Below are 14,813 nucleotides of genomic sequence, written 5' to 3'. Positions count from 1 at the left end.
ACCTTTTAGGGGCGCGTTAGCGCGGGGCGCTGAAGAGGGGCCGGGCAGAACCCCGCCGGGTCTCGGACCCCAGCAGGGACTGGCGCCCCCTGCCCCCTCCCCCGACTTCTTTACCCAGGAAGCCCCGGCCCCCCCACCCCCCGCAGCGGGACAGGCCCGGCGGCGGAGGCCCGGGGCCAGGTAGCGGGCGGGGGGCGGCAGGAAATAAAATACAAAGGTAATGGTTTTGTGTTTCCAGTTTATCGGGAGGAAGGAAGGGGCAGGGGGTCGAAGGAGCCGGGGCTAGCAAGGGGAGGCGAGGGGCCCGGGGGTCGCCCCGTCATGTCGCGGGGCACCTTTCGCCCGTAGCCCAGCTCGGCGCCCCCGGTCAGGGGCAGCTCCACGCCGGTGCAGAAGGAAGCGTGGAAGGCCAGGAAGACAGCGGCAGCCCCCACCTCGTCCGGCCTGCCCATCCGTCCGAGGGGCTGAGGGGGACAGGGCAGAGGCTGGAGCCGGGCCGGACCCTGGGGGGCTTGCGCAGCGCCCCCAGCAGCGCCGCCCCCCCAGCCCAGCCCAGCCCGGTCCCCGCCCGGCTCCCCCCCTCCACCGGCTCCCCCCAGCCCAGCCCAGCCCCCACCCGGCTCCCCGCACCCCACCCCTCCGGCTCCCCCCAGCCCAGCCCGGTCCCCGCCCGGCTCCCCGGCTCCCCCCAGCCCAGCCCAGCCCGGTCCCCGCCCAGCTCCCCCCAGCCCAGCCCTGTCCCCGCCCGGCTCCCCGGCTCCCCCCAGCCCAGCCCAGCCCTGTCCCCGCCCGGCTCCCCGGCTCCCCCCAGCCCAGCCCAGCCCGGTCCCCGCCCGGCTCCCCCCCTCCACCGGCTCTCCCCAGCCCATCCCAGCCCGGTCCCCGCCCGGCCCACCTGCGCCAGCTCTCCCTCTCTGACCGTGGCAGAGGGATTGGGGGTCAGGTCGGCCAGCTCCTTCCACAAAGGGGTCCAGATGTTTCCTGGAGAGATGCTGGGGGAGGGGCAAAGGTGGTCCAAGAAGGCGCTTAGCAAATGTTGATTTACTTTGAGGGAGGGCCCGTGGCTTCGCCTGCCCCCCACCCCCCACGTTCCAGGCTGCCTAGAACTCCGGGCTCCTGCCTCTCAGGCCTTTTCCTTCAAGCCCTTGAGTCTTCTTAGCACACTCCCACCCCGCGTGATAGCGCCACCCAGGCCCCCTCGTTTGGCCCCCTTGGCTCCTCTCTGGATCTCAATCTCTCCCAACCTCCCACGACCAGTCCTGTCTCCCCATTTCCAAGCTCTCTACTTCCTTACTCCAAGGTCCCAGATCTCTGGCTAGTCATCCATCGCCCTGCAGCTTCCTTGGGGCTCCTCATTCTCAGGGCCCAAGGTGCCCTCAGTCCTTCTGCCCAGCCCCTAGCTGCCAAGACTTCCTCATTTTTAGCCCCCTTCAGTCCTCCTACTCCCACTATCTCAGGCTCCCCAGATGTCCCTCTGGTCCTTCTGCTCCATCCCCCATTCCTAGTGTCAGTTGCCAAAGTCCCTGGTTCCCAGTCTGAAGTCCCACCAGTCTAGCTGCCTCATCGGACTACCCCCATCCCCTCCCACCCAGGCCCCCTCTTTGCTCTCACCCACCTCAGCCACTCACCAATTGACTCGGACACCATGTTGACTTTCATCCAGGGCCAAAGCCTTGGTCAGAGCTGTCACAGCCCCCTAGAGGAAGGGAAAACCACTGAGTCTGGGCAGTCCTCTGAGATGGGCCCTGCCCCTTGGCATGGGGGCATGGTCCCCTAGTCCAATTAGGCCAAGAGGGACACTTATGGCTCAGTAGGAGGCAGAGCCTCAGGCTTCAATTGTTCAGCCCATCTTCTCTGGTCCCTAGGGACAGTGGAGACTAGTCCTTGCTAGGGGTCTTGGTCAGCACCTTAGCAACAGGACTGAGAAGGATGGGATCGGCTATTTTTGTTTGGGCATTGGGTATGAGTGGACTGGACACTGCCCTCAGCCAATGGCTGAGGCCTGAGAGGAAGTTGTATCATCCCTTCCACCTCCCATACCTTGGTGGCCACATAAGGTGCGGCTTTTCTCTGGCCGATGGCCCCCACCAGGCTGGAGATGTTAATGATGCTGCCCCGGCTCTGCCGAAGGAAGGGAAGGGCCAACTGTGGGGAGAAGGAAGAAGGCAATCAGCCCTAGGACTGTGCTGTCTGTCTGTTCACAGAATATCACAGCTGAGATGGAGCTGAACACATTTCACCAATGGGGAAATACTAACAGAGGCCATCAGCTAACTTGCCCCTCTTTGGTAACCTGCTACCTCCTGCTCTGCCTCTGGCTCAGACTGCCCACTCCCAGTCCCTGACCTTTGCTTTCCCTTCTCAGGGCCTCATTCCAGCCCTCTTTCACCATTCCTGGAAACCTGGAAATCCCTCAGCTCAGCTACTACAGCCGTGCCCAAATCCTCCCCTTGCAGCTGTTGGCTGCCTCAGCCACTAGAAGCTGAGAGCAGTTAGCTACCTGCCAGGCCACATGCCTTCCTTCCTCAATGACCTTGGCACACAGTTCTCAGGTGGCTTCCCCTCCACCCTGATGTGTGCCCTTACTTAGGGCCTTCAGACCAGACAGGATGATGTCCCCTCCCTCCCACCACTTTTCCAAACAAGAGAATAAAGTAGATCTGTTCTCATCAAATCTTGGAATCCCTCCAGCCCTCCCTGCATGGTCAGGCCTTCACCCTGCTCTGGGCTGAATTTGTTCTTTCCAAGCTTGACTCTAGGGAACCAGTGCAACTGTCCCCTCTTCGAAGTCTTGAATGCTGAGACAAAGCCCAATCCCAGGCAGCACCCACTGGGTGCGTTCCTTTCTGTCTTTTCCATGCTGACCTCCACCACTGGAAGGGCAGTCACCTACAAAACTGGGATATAATCCTGACTGGGCCCTCAATGCTGCCTGTTAGCCTCTATTTCTCCCTGCATGGGATACCCTATGTCATGCCCACAGCAAGTGTTCCAAATCTCATCTTCCCTTTTCAGTAAATTGTGACTTTTTCCCCTCTCTCCATTTATCACTGTGCAATGTTCTTCACTTTTGTCTCTGAAGAGCTTCATTCTCTCCAAGGCCAAGCACTCTACAGGTGCCCTCTGGTCTTTTCTAAGAGATTACACCTCAAACCACTCCCCTCCACCATCTTCAATTTCTCCCTACCTACTGGTTCTTCTATGTTGCTGACAAATGTGCCCAGGTCTCTCCTCCCCTTAAAAAGCCATTTACCCTACCATCCCCTCACATGATCACCCTGTAGCTCTCCTCCTTTCCCAGCCGATCCTCGAAAAATCTCAACTCTACTTCCTCACCTCCCACTCACTTTCCAACCCCCTATCAATCTGGCTTCCACCCTCTCCTGCTGCCTGAAATCTCTCTCTAAGCAATGAGGAAAACACCACCTGTTCCCTTGGGTCTTCATCTTCTTACCCAGAACGTCCTCCTCATCTTACGAAATGTTGGCTAGAGTTCTGGCAATTTATGTCCCAGTGAATCACCAGAAGCTGGTCATATTGAACCAGTCTGACAAGTCCCTTGAGGTCCCCAACCACATCTTGCACGCACGTCCACAAGCCCAGGACACCAACCTCCTTGTCACTGCTATCACGTTCAGTGACAGCTGACTCAGTAAGTGAAAGAACAGCGAGTCCCCTTTCTGGACCCCCTCCCCTAAGAACACTTCTGCCCTGCTTCCTCAGGCCAACGAGGAGGAACAGAATCTGCTTTGTCCTTGGAGCGCTCAGCACCCTCCTCTTCTGGAAAAGCCTCATCTGCATCATGGAGACCCAAGTGTTCATCCTTTTCTCCTATTTTTTAGCCCTCAAACTGCTGGCACAATTTCGGGTTCTGTCTCTCTTTCTTTTAGCTATCATGTTAAAGAATTTTAAAGGAATCTTTCCTTCTCACTGAAAAACACCTTCCTTTCTTGGGGACGGTAGACCAGTTTACATTGTAAGCATAGATCAGAATGTCCCTTGGCTCTGATAAAAAAGTCAAACCTCACATTTCTCCCTGCTCTCCCTACTCCCTTCAAGGTACCATCACTGTGTGGGGGTAAGGTGATGTAGAAGTCAGTTCATGGGAAATGAGTGAGCTGAAGAAGGAGAAGGTTAAGGTAGTATCCTCTATTTGGAAGTCTCCTAAAATTAGGGGAGAAGTGGGGGAGTGAAGACTGAGCTGAAGTTAAGGGAAGAAGGAAGAGTGTCTTGGCGACTGGTAGCTAACAGTCAGCAGAATCTTGATTCTGTTGATAGATATGGGGGATAAATATGCATTGAACAAACTTCAAAGGAGTAGATATTTCTGAGTAATTGTGATAAAGGAAGATCCTGGAAGGGAAATCCACCATCTTCCCTATGAGTGACTCCCCAGGAGATCTACTGTGGCCAACTGCTTGTGGAGATCTTTAACTCCAGAATAAGGCCCTCTCCTCACCCTCTTCACACCTTGACACAACTTCCTTTTCAACCTCACCAACTTGTCTTATCTACCTTTTCTGATCATGTATCTCCCACTATTCCCTGAATCTTCACCTGGAGTCTACTTTCTCTTCCTCCTCTGGAGCCTTCTACTTAAGTCCTCCTTATTCCTCCTTTGGCTCAAGGTCTTCTCCCCTTTACTGACTCTCAGTATCCCTCAAGCTCCTTTGCCTCTGGTTATTCCCAACTCGAGTCCCTTAGCTCCCCAATCCCCCACTTCCTTAGTCCATTTATTCCCTTAACCTCATCCTTCCTGGTGATCCCACGTTGCCTGCCCTTTCCCATCTTTTCTCCCAGCCTCTTCAGTGTTAAATGTGTCCATCCTCTGTCTGGATAGGCTGCTTGGAATGGTTGGCCACTCAAAGCCTCATCTTATCCTGCCTTCTAGCCTGGGGGCTGGCCCCTGTGGGTGTAGCCCAGCTGAGCTGAACTAGGTATACCCTTCTAGAATACTCAGTGGAGGAAAGGTTGAATCAGTCTGGGCTCAACTACTCTCCTCAGGGCCTGAGCTCCAACTCTTTCCTTCTCTTTTCTTTCCTTAAATGTCTGTCCTCTTCCCAAACCTGTTACCCTCCCACATATCCCTTTCTCCCCTAGAGCCTGTGTCCAACTCCACTCCTTTTGCACAGTGATAGAACAAAAGATGAAGTATCTTGGAAAGCACTCAGGTTCTACCTTTCCTTTTACAATGAAGAAACCCGAAGCCCAGGGAGAGAGATTTAAAGGAGGGGAGGGAGCTTCCTAGCATCCCTCCCATCATTCTCCTCCAACCTTAACTGCACAGCAGTTGCCCAGCATCCGTGTGGGCACCCCTCCCCCCTTCCAGCTACACATAGCTGCCTGAAGTCCTGGGACTTTTCCACTTTGGGACTGAACCTCTATGGAAAAGGATAACCTACCTAAGCCTATTAGGTTGGAGACTCCTGGAGGGCAGAGACTGCCTTTTGCCTCTTTTGGTTTCCCCAGTGCTTAGAAAGCTGTGTGACACATAGCAGGCCCTTAATAAATGTTGATTGATTGATCAACTCATCCCTCAAGGACAAACCTATTCCCTCTGTGCTATACCCTCCCCATTCAAAGTCCCAGCTACCATTTTTCTATCCGTCGCTGACAGCTCCCTTATACCTGACAAACCAACCCTCTCCTGAAATATCCTATTCTAAAGTCACCCTTTGTACTGTGCCCACTGGAATGCCGCTCCATAGGTAACAAACAAGCTTTCATCTTCAATCTTTTCCTTTCCCACTCCCTCCACCTTCTTGAAGCCTGGCTCCATTCTAATGACACAGTTTCCTTTCATAACCTTTCAAGCACCCCAACACTGGCTGTATTTTCTTCACTGATTCTGGCCACTCATTGGTCAAAACAGGAGTTGGACCCTCCTTCTTCCCCATTGTGTCTTATAGGTTCTTCCTCTATCACATCACTCAGTAATCTCTCTTCCTCTGAAGTTCATTCAACCCAATCAAGAGTCTGCTAACTGTTAAGTACCAACCCCCAAGACCCTGCACTTCCTTCCTCAATAAGCTTAGTGCCTGGCTCAGTCTTTCTCTTCCCTCCAACTCCTGTTCTCATACTAAGGGACTTGTATATGCACATTACAGTCCCTCAGACACCCAGATCTTCAGTTTATTCATTTGCCATGACCTGATCCCACCCCACCTCATCTACACACAATGATGATCAGACACTCCATGTGGCCATCACCTATAAGGGAACTTCCACGTTCATGAATTCTGAAATTCTTTTACTTGATCACAGTCTGTTGTCATCCCACCTTTCCCTCTGCTTTGCATCCCCTAACGCTATTCTTTGTCCACCCCATGACCTCTAGACGCCCATGCCATCACCCTTGGATGGCCAAACTCTTCTCCCTTCCCCATCTCTTCTTCTGTGAAGAATGCTGTATCATATTGAACATGAGGCTCTTCCAAAGCCCAGCCTGGGATTATGACCACCATCCAAAGCCTCTGTTCCTACTCCCTGTTATTGTTCAGTCATTTTAGTCTGAAAATCCCCATTTGGGGTTTCTTGGCAAAAATACTGGCGTGGTTTGCCATTTCCTTCTCCAGCTCATTTTACAGAGGAGAAACTGGAGCAAAAAGGGTTAAGTGACTTGCCCAGGGTCACACAACATCATCATCTCTCCTAGACTACCATCTGCCTTTTTATTGCCAACAACTATATCCATGCTTGCCTTATGCACACAACAACAAAGCAACCTTCCCTGGACTGTCCATCCCTGATGGCTAAACTATTTGGTTTGGTGGCTAAACTTCCCAAGAAAGTCACCTCCACTTCCATAATTGCCTCCACTTCCTCTCCTTTCTTAGATCAGATCTCATCATCCAAGTAAAACAACTCTTCTAAGTCTCCAAAATCCCAAGAGATCATCTCTTAACTGTGGAATCCAATGACCTTTCCCCATCCTCTCAGCATCCTATGATACTCAATCACCCTCTCCTCTTGGTTACTCTACATTCTAGGGTTCTTTTATGCTGCTCTCTCCTGGGTCCCCCTTTCCCCCTACCCATCTGCCCACTTCTCAGTCTCCTTTGCTGTATCTTCATCAGTGGAAGTCCCCAAGGCTCTGTCCTGTGCCATCATCTTTATTGTTTTTCCCTATCAGCTCCCTCATCAACTCCCAAAGACTGAATGATCACCTCTGTGCTAACCTCCAGTCTTACATCTACAACTGCCAGCTGGTCAACTTAACATGGATGTCTCATAGAAATCTTAGATTCAACATATCCAACACTCAACCCAAACCCTCTCCTCTTCCAAATTTCCCTGTCACTGTGGAGAGTACCCCCATCTTCCAAGTCACCCAGGATTCCAATGTAGGTGTCATCCTCAACTCTTCACCCTCTCACCCTCCCCACATCCAACCAGTTTTCAAGTCCTGTTTCTATCATCATAACACCTCTCAAATATACTGCCTTCTCTCCTCAGATACTGCCACCATTTTGGTGTCTGCCCTCTTCACTTCCCATCTGGACTATGGCAGTAGCCTTCTGTTTGACCTAGGGCCACTAGGTGGCACTTCAGTGGATAGAGCACCAGAGCTGGAGTCAGGAAAATTGATCTTCATGAGTTCAAATCTGGCCTCAGACACATCCTAGCTGGGTGATTGTGGGTCACTGAAGCTTGGTTACCTCAGGTTCCTCATCTGTGAAATGAGCTCATTGTGAAATGACAAATGACTCCAGTGTCTTTGCCAAGAAAACCTCAAATAGAGCCACAAAAAGTCAGACAGGAAACAACAACCTGATTGATCTGCCTGCCTCAAGTCTTACCCTACAGGCCACTCAGTGGCCAAAATTATTTTCCTAAATTAAAAATTTGATCATGTTCCCCACCACTCCCACCCCCCAATCAATAAACTCCATTGGCTCCCTATAACCTCCAGGATCAAAATCCTCTGACATCTGAAGCCCCACAGTGCTTTCCCATGTGTTCTTCTACCCAGTGATGGGGGTCTGCTCACTGCTCCTGGACCAAGCCATGCCCCCCCAGGCAGAGAATTCTTTCCCTTCTCACCTCGGTCTCCTGGCTTCCTAGTCACTCTTCCTAAGCCCAACCAGGCTAGTGCCTCCCCCAAGTCACGACTTCCCATTGGTCACATATATGCTGTTTGCATGTTGTTTCCTCAGAAAGAAAACGGAGCAGGGACTGGGATTTACCCCATTTCCTTGTATTCCTAGAATTTAGCACAATGCCTTAATAAATGCTTGTTAACTGACTGTCTGATGGAGACAGGTGACTCAGAGAACAGATTGAGTTATATAGTTTTGGGGCACGACCAATGCTGGGATTTTTTTTCTAGACTGTATATGTTTGTAACAGAGATTTGGGGTTGATTTTTCTCTCTCTCTCTCTCTGTCTCTCTTCCAAAGGGAAGTGGGAAATGAGAGAAGTTATATTTTTGTTATTTGAAAAAAATCTAATTTTAAAAGACAAAAAAAAATTTCCAACCTCAGAAAGCCTAGAATCTCTCCAGCCCTCCCTGCTTGATCTGCTGCGATGAGGTCACAGAAGATTGGAATGGAAAGCAGGTCCTCAGATTTACCACCTACCCTTTCAGGTACCAGAATCACTGTGGTCTCCAAAAGGCAGGGCTAGTACTAGCCTGGGAGGATGGGACATACCCTGGAAATTTAGTCCTGGCCCATTAAGTCTAAGGGGAAAGGTATGGGGGCTGGCCCTTAGCTCTACACAGACCCCACCCAAGAGGAGGCGTTAAGTTTAGAATAAAGCTAACAGGATCTTTCCTTTCCCTAACAGCCCTGTCTGGCTAAAACAATCAGTGATAACAATGTTATCAGTGATAGTAACAAAGGGTAGAAACCTGGTGAAAGGGATGTCTTGGACACTGAGAGGTCCAGTAAGGTGTTCAAGATCACAGGGCTCACCCACCAGGGTCAGAGCTGAAATTTCAAGCCAGGGTCAAGCTGTTCTTTGGTCAAGTGCCGTCTGACCTGACCAAATCACTGGGGACCTAGATGGCCGAGGGGCTACCTGGGAGGGAACACTCCCTTTGGGAAATCCCAGGGCTAGTAGCCCCAAACCAATAAGCAAAGGAGATGAGCAGAGCCCAAACAGTTACCTGAAATCCAGTTCTCTGGCTCTGAGGACCTAAATCAGGACAGTCTTTCAGCAATCAAGGCTGCCTCAGGCAGGGGTGGGGGCTCCCTAGGGCAGGTCTGAAGGGATTTCCTGTACTCCAGCGGAGTAATTGTACTATTTTCCCCAATGCCTGAGGTTTATGGGACACACATTATTCCACTGATATCCCAAGAAATACTGGTACTATTCTGACCATATGACTGAGACCTCAGTCATGAGCCAGTCAAACTCAGCAGGCAATGGTGAGCCTGGCTCTTCCCAACTCCAAGTCCTTTCTACCAGGCAACACTGCTCTTTCCCTAATGGGCCTCATCTGAGAGCCCAACAGGTCCCTTCCAAGGCTGAGACTCTGGCATTCTGTGAAAGGAAGGAGCTTGTCCAAGGTCACTGTTACCTACGGATTCCTGGGTGGGACATGAGAGCACCTCTGTGCACCTCTGGTGGGGCTCACCTTGGACATTGTGTATGTGGCAAGGAGATTCAACTCCAATAGCTCTCGGAAGGCCTGGGAGGATGTCTCTTCCAGTATCTCCTCTTGGGGATCTGAATTAGGCAGGGAGGAAGAAAGATAAGAGGAACACAGGCCAGAGATGGAGGATGACAGGGAGAAAGGGAAATGGGGATACTCACGGCGTCCAGCGTTGTTCACCAAGCAGTCTAGGCGGCCAAAACGTTGCTGGGTCTCAAAGAACAGGGCCTGGGGGCCATAAGACAAAGCATCAGAGCCTGAGAGACCCCAAAAGCCAGGGATCAGAGAGACAGGAGACTGGTAGATTCAGAGACTGTCTATGAGAGATTAGAGCCATCCAGAAGCAGAGATGCCAAGACTCACAGAGGTGTAGCTGGAAGAAACCCCAGAAAAGTGTGAACAGAAAAACTGGATTTGTGGAGATCTGGAGAAAAAGAGATATGGAGATTGGGTTGAGGTCAAAATGTGGGGAGACAGGAAATACTGAGGAGCTGTTACATTCTTCCAAGCCCCTTTCTCTCCCCTCCCCCAATGGCTCACATACATGAGTCACAGAGAGGGGTAAGACCAGAGACCTAAGGAGATTGAGAAGCAGAGAGATGGGGGTAAGAAGCTCACCTCCACTTCCCTTTCTCTGGTCACATCACACTGGATGAAGACAGCTCCTGCTGGAGGGGGCACTAAACGCAATTCTTTTTCAAGAGCCTGGCCACCTAGCTCTGAGAAGAAAGCAGGGCTGGGGATCTGATGGGAATGGTAGCAGAGGGTCCAAGGGACTGAGCTAGAGGAAGGAGATCATGGGTCCCTGAGAGGGAGGGGGCTAGGGGACAGGATACCAGGGCTAGGGAGAAGAGGGGGTCCTAATCACTTAGGGGTTGGGGAAGAATCCTGGGTCATTAAGAGGCAGGGGGCTGTGGGATAGGACATATTGGTCACTGGGTTGGTGGAATAGGGTCTAGGGCTGGGAGCCTGGGTCCCTGAGGGTGGGAAGGGATCACCTGGGTCTCTCACTCACCATCCTTGTCACAGAAAATCACTTTAGCACCATTTTCCACTAGGAGGCAAAAGAGATGTGGTTGGATTTGGACATAGTTTGTGGGTAGCCTTCAGCTATTTCCCACTCTAAATCTTATTCTCTTGGTTCCAGGAATCTGACCCCAATTCCATCAAGATCCTCCTAGAACCCTTCCTCCCATCACCCCAGGCTACTAGACCACTCCTGGATCCTTCCCACAGTTTTTCTGTAATAAGTTCCCTCTTGCCTCCATGAAAGTGCTCAGATTCAATCTGGATCGCTGGCATTAATGATACAAATGCTCAGATTCCATAAGTGCCTAGCCAACGATAAGATTTATTAAGACTCTGGCCAATATGGTGGAGGATCTTTAATAAACTCTGTTTTCCTTTGGCTGAAAGGAGGCTTGGGTGGAATTCATTTAGGCAGAACCCAGCGTGTCACTGTTTTGGGGTGCCAGCATCCCTAAACCTCAACATTTTGGTTCCCTGACTGGGAAACTGCTAACCTTGCTTTTCTCCAGCCAAGACTGCTCCTGCCTGAATGAATTCAACCCAGTCAAAGAAAAACAGTTTATTAAAGATCCAACAGATTGGGTAGACACTTAAGGAATCTGAGATTTTGTGATGCTTGTATTGATAAGCAGGCCAGAATGGGCCCCTTCATTGAGGCAAGATGGAATTTATATACAGAAAGACTGTGGGAGGAATCCAGGGGTGGCCAAGTAGCCTGGAGTGTCTGGAGTAGGGGAGAGTTTAGGACCGGTCTTGATGGGAGTGGCCAGTAGACAGGAGAAAGAGTAGGAAGTAGTTAAATGGAGATTTGGGCATGGTGAAAATGAAAGGCTTATGGCCTCAGGGGAATGCCAGATCAAGTGGGAAGATTCAAGGAGAGTTCAAGGAGGCTCCCAGAGCCAGGACCCCATTACAAGGATGGTCATCTGTCCAAGGAGTGTGCCTACAGGGCACCCCCCCCAGAGGGAGTGTCTGGAACTGACACCTCTGGGACCATGTCCATGTGGGGATGGGGGGAGGAGACACTGGAAGGATTGTCCCCGCCCCCCCCCCCCCCAAGGTTGGAAAGGTGGTGGAGCCACCCCCAGTGCACTGTCCTCCAATCTTCTCAAGACTGGGAATGACACCCCTCCACTTTCTCCACCTGTCTCACCAAGCCCTGGGAAAAAATCAAGGCCAAAGGTAAGACTATCCACTTTATCATGACTCCAGTCTGTTTCAACCAATTCTTCTGGCCCTCCCCTGTAGGGTTATGGGCATCAAACGAGAAATTAAGGGACATCATGAGACATACCCCTCCCCTGCCTACTTGAGAATCTGTTTGAATACTCCTTCCTTATGCTCTCCTCTGGTCCTGCCCCCTTGTTGAGAAGGGACCTAATGGCGAAATCAGGGAGTCAATTTTCTCTAGTTAAAATTCCCTTTTCCCATCATTCATCAGACACCCCCTGCCATGTTCCCCCAGAAGTGTGGAAGACAGGCCAATTATTTGGGATCTGGGGACTCCTGGGCCAGCTTCTCATGCCACTCCAGCCTTTGCTCACTTTGAAGACCACAGTGGTCCCCCAGGCAGTCAATAGCTAATTATCCTGAAAGGGCCAGGGTCTCCCATTGCATCCTGGGCCATCTCCAGTCATCCTGATGAATATCAGGCCACTGGATCCAGATGGCTCAGGAGGAGAAAGTGAGGCTGATGACCTACACAACCCTCCCTCACTCAAACCAAAGTCAGCTGCAGGTCACATGATCATCTTGATGTCCTATTCCTCTTTCAGAATGAAGGACAATAGCTAATTAAGCCCAAGGCCTGGAGGGACTGCAACCATTAATTACTACTCAAGGCCTGACTCACTCCTTCCAGAAGCTTCTGAGACTTTGAAAACTAAATTAATCACCACTCCCTCATAAGCTCTCCCCAATCTAGAAAAATCTTTCACTTAGTATGTTGAAGAAAGGAGAAGACAGGCTTTGGGAGTCCTAACCCAGTCCTTAGGACCTAACCCCAGGCCTGCTGCCTATTTTTCAAAAAAATTAGACTTGGTGCTTGCTGTGGGCCATTCTAACTGAAGTTGCCTCTAAACTTACACTTGGCCAGCCCCTGGAAGTTCTGACTCCCCATGGAATTCAGAGCATCTTGGAAGCAGAGGGCCACAGGTGGCTGGCCAGCCACAGGCTCAGCAAATCTCAAGCATTGCTCTTGGTACCTCTGACTTAATTCTTTGAGTGTGCCACACACTCCAGAGCCTGAAGCAGTGTGGTACACAGAATAAGGGGTTAGGAGATTTAGGTATGAAATAGTCTCCACCACACCAGAGGTCAGATCCCTGCCCCCCTGGGACTGCTGCCCAGAAGGCAGAAAGCACCCACCAGAGCCCTAGAGCTTCAGGAAAATAAAAGAGTAAATGTTTGACAGCAAAAAAAAAAACTCCCCTTTCAAACCTCTGCTCCTTTTGTGCCTGTTTCATCCTTGTTTACTTAACCTCCTTCCAACTTTGGTTCAAGTCATCAACTTTCAGATGACTGCAAAGGCTATGTACCCTTTGAACAGGACTCAGTGAGGCTAGGACACCTCTACTCCCCTTGCCAGCAGGAAGCTGAGACCTTTGCCCCTTACCCCTAAAGAATTTGGGTGCCATTTGTTTGAGGGGGGAATGACAGGTTATAGGCTCTGGAAGCCCCCTTGAATTCTCCACAAATCTTTCCACTTGATCTGGGAGTCGCCTGAGACTACAAGCTTTCCATTATCACTGAGCCCAAATCTGTTACCCTTAACCTAGCCTAGCCCTTCATTGTCTGTTATCTCCAGGTAGCCTTCAGTTACTTCTCATTATTTTCTTGGTTTCTGGAGTCTGACCCCAATCCTATCAAGATCCTCCTTGGACCCCTCCTCCCATCACCCCACACTACTTGACCAACCTGGATGGTGCCCACAGTCTATAAGATCCATGAAGGCGCTCAGACTCAATCTTGCCTGCTGGCAACAGCGATACAGATGTTCAGATTCCTTAAGCAGCTAGACAACGCCGAGATTCCTTAAGAGTCCAGCCGATATGGTGGATCTTTAATAAACTGTTTTTCTACGTATGTGTAGAACCCATATAAGATTGCTTGCCATCTCGGGGAGGGAGAGGTAGGGAAGGGGAGAAAATCTAAGACTAACAGAAGTGATTGGATAAAACTGAAGACAAATAAATTAATTTTAAAAATAAACAGTTTTTCTTCGGTTGAAGGAAGGCTTGGGTCGAGAATTCGGGCAGGACCGGGCGTGTTCCTGTTTCGGAGTCCCAGCACCGTCAAACCTCAACACTGCTGGCCCCAGACCTTCCCGTCTTCCCGTGACAACTCGGGCAAAGAGCAGTTTCAGCCTTGGGCACAACGTCCCCAGGGACGTGGGCGGCTCTTTCCTATAGCCCTTCCCCTAAGGCTCCCACTGCAAGAATCCAAAGCGTCTCCTTTCCCTAAATCCTCCTTTGTCAATTCTCCTGGGGACCCACCCCAGGCTATTTTACCTAACCGTGCCACCTCTCCACCAAGTCCAAGTCGGGCTATCGGATCTAGGTCACCACCCCGAGTCTGAGAGCCCATCAGCCCGGATTATGGGGGCCCGGGGACATCCCCTTCTCCCCAAGTTCAGGCTCACCGAAGGCGCGCACGATGCCAGCGCCTATACCCCGAGCACCGCCGGTCACCAAGACCACCGGCACCTCGCTGCACGGACCCGCAGCCATGTCCAGCCCCCGGGACCACTGGCCTCAAGTCGGACGATTGACCTCACTCCGGTGTGTCCGGCCCTCAGCCACTGCCAGCGTCGAGGTTAGAGCTCGAGTCCGGGTTGGCACAGGGTTGGCCCAGCACCACTGGCCCCTTTTAGGTCCACCCACCTTCTTCCTTTCCTCCCTCCCCTTCCCTCTGCCCACAACCCTAGACCCCTCTTCTAATCGCTCCTACGAGGATGGATCGATGAGACCTTGGCCCAGGCCACAACCTGGGAGATCTAGGAGCCTCCTTCCACAACGCCGCCCAGGCTCCTGGAGGATAGCACCCTCCCTCCGTCCACGGGTTAGGGAAAGCCAAAAAACTACAATTCCCATCAGGTCCCGCGAGCAGAGGAGCAAGTCCGACGGCCGAAAACGCCCCACAGCTTACTGGGAGATGTAGTTCCGGCCTCCAAAAGACCGGAGAGGAG

The 14,813-nt window shown here is 51.6% G+C and overlaps 1 protein-coding gene across 3 annotated transcripts; it reads right to left on the bottom strand.

Annotated features, from left to right (window-relative positions):
* Positions 1-221: 221 nt before the first annotated feature.
* On the bottom strand, positions 222-14,662 carry HSD17B14 (hydroxysteroid 17-beta dehydrogenase 14). 3 transcript variants are annotated; one of them, XM_072607456.1, is made up of 10 exons: positions 14,268-14,662; positions 13,544-13,659; positions 10,614-10,652; positions 10,217-10,317; positions 9,760-9,826; positions 9,581-9,672; positions 2,041-2,145; positions 1,629-1,696; positions 896-992; positions 222-464 (listed from the first exon to the last, which is right to left on the bottom strand). In XM_072607456.1, the coding sequence occupies exons 2-10, from the start codon at positions 13,572-13,574 to the stop codon at positions 240-242; spliced, it is 825 nt and encodes a 274-aa protein (XP_072463557.1). In that variant the 5' UTR covers positions 13,575-13,659; positions 14,268-14,662; the 3' UTR covers positions 222-239. The 3 variants fall into 3 exon arrangements, with proteins under 3 accessions (XP_072463557.1, XP_072463555.1, XP_072463558.1); XM_072607454.1 differs by lacking the exon at positions 13,544-13,659 and having other exon boundaries at positions 14,268-14,589; XM_072607457.1 differs by lacking the exons at positions 13,544-13,659; positions 14,268-14,662 and adding an exon at positions 11,937-13,512.
* Between the last annotated feature and the right edge of the window lie 151 nt (positions 14,663-14,813).

This window comes from Notamacropus eugenii, chromosome 5 (assembly GCF_028372415.1).
Source record: "Notamacropus eugenii isolate mMacEug1 chromosome 5, mMacEug1.pri_v2, whole genome shotgun sequence".
Lineage (NCBI taxonomy): Eukaryota > Metazoa > Chordata > Mammalia > Diprotodontia > Macropodidae > Notamacropus > Notamacropus eugenii.
The sequence above is the reverse complement of the archived record's forward strand: the minus strand, read 5'-3'. Positions and strand labels throughout refer to the sequence as shown.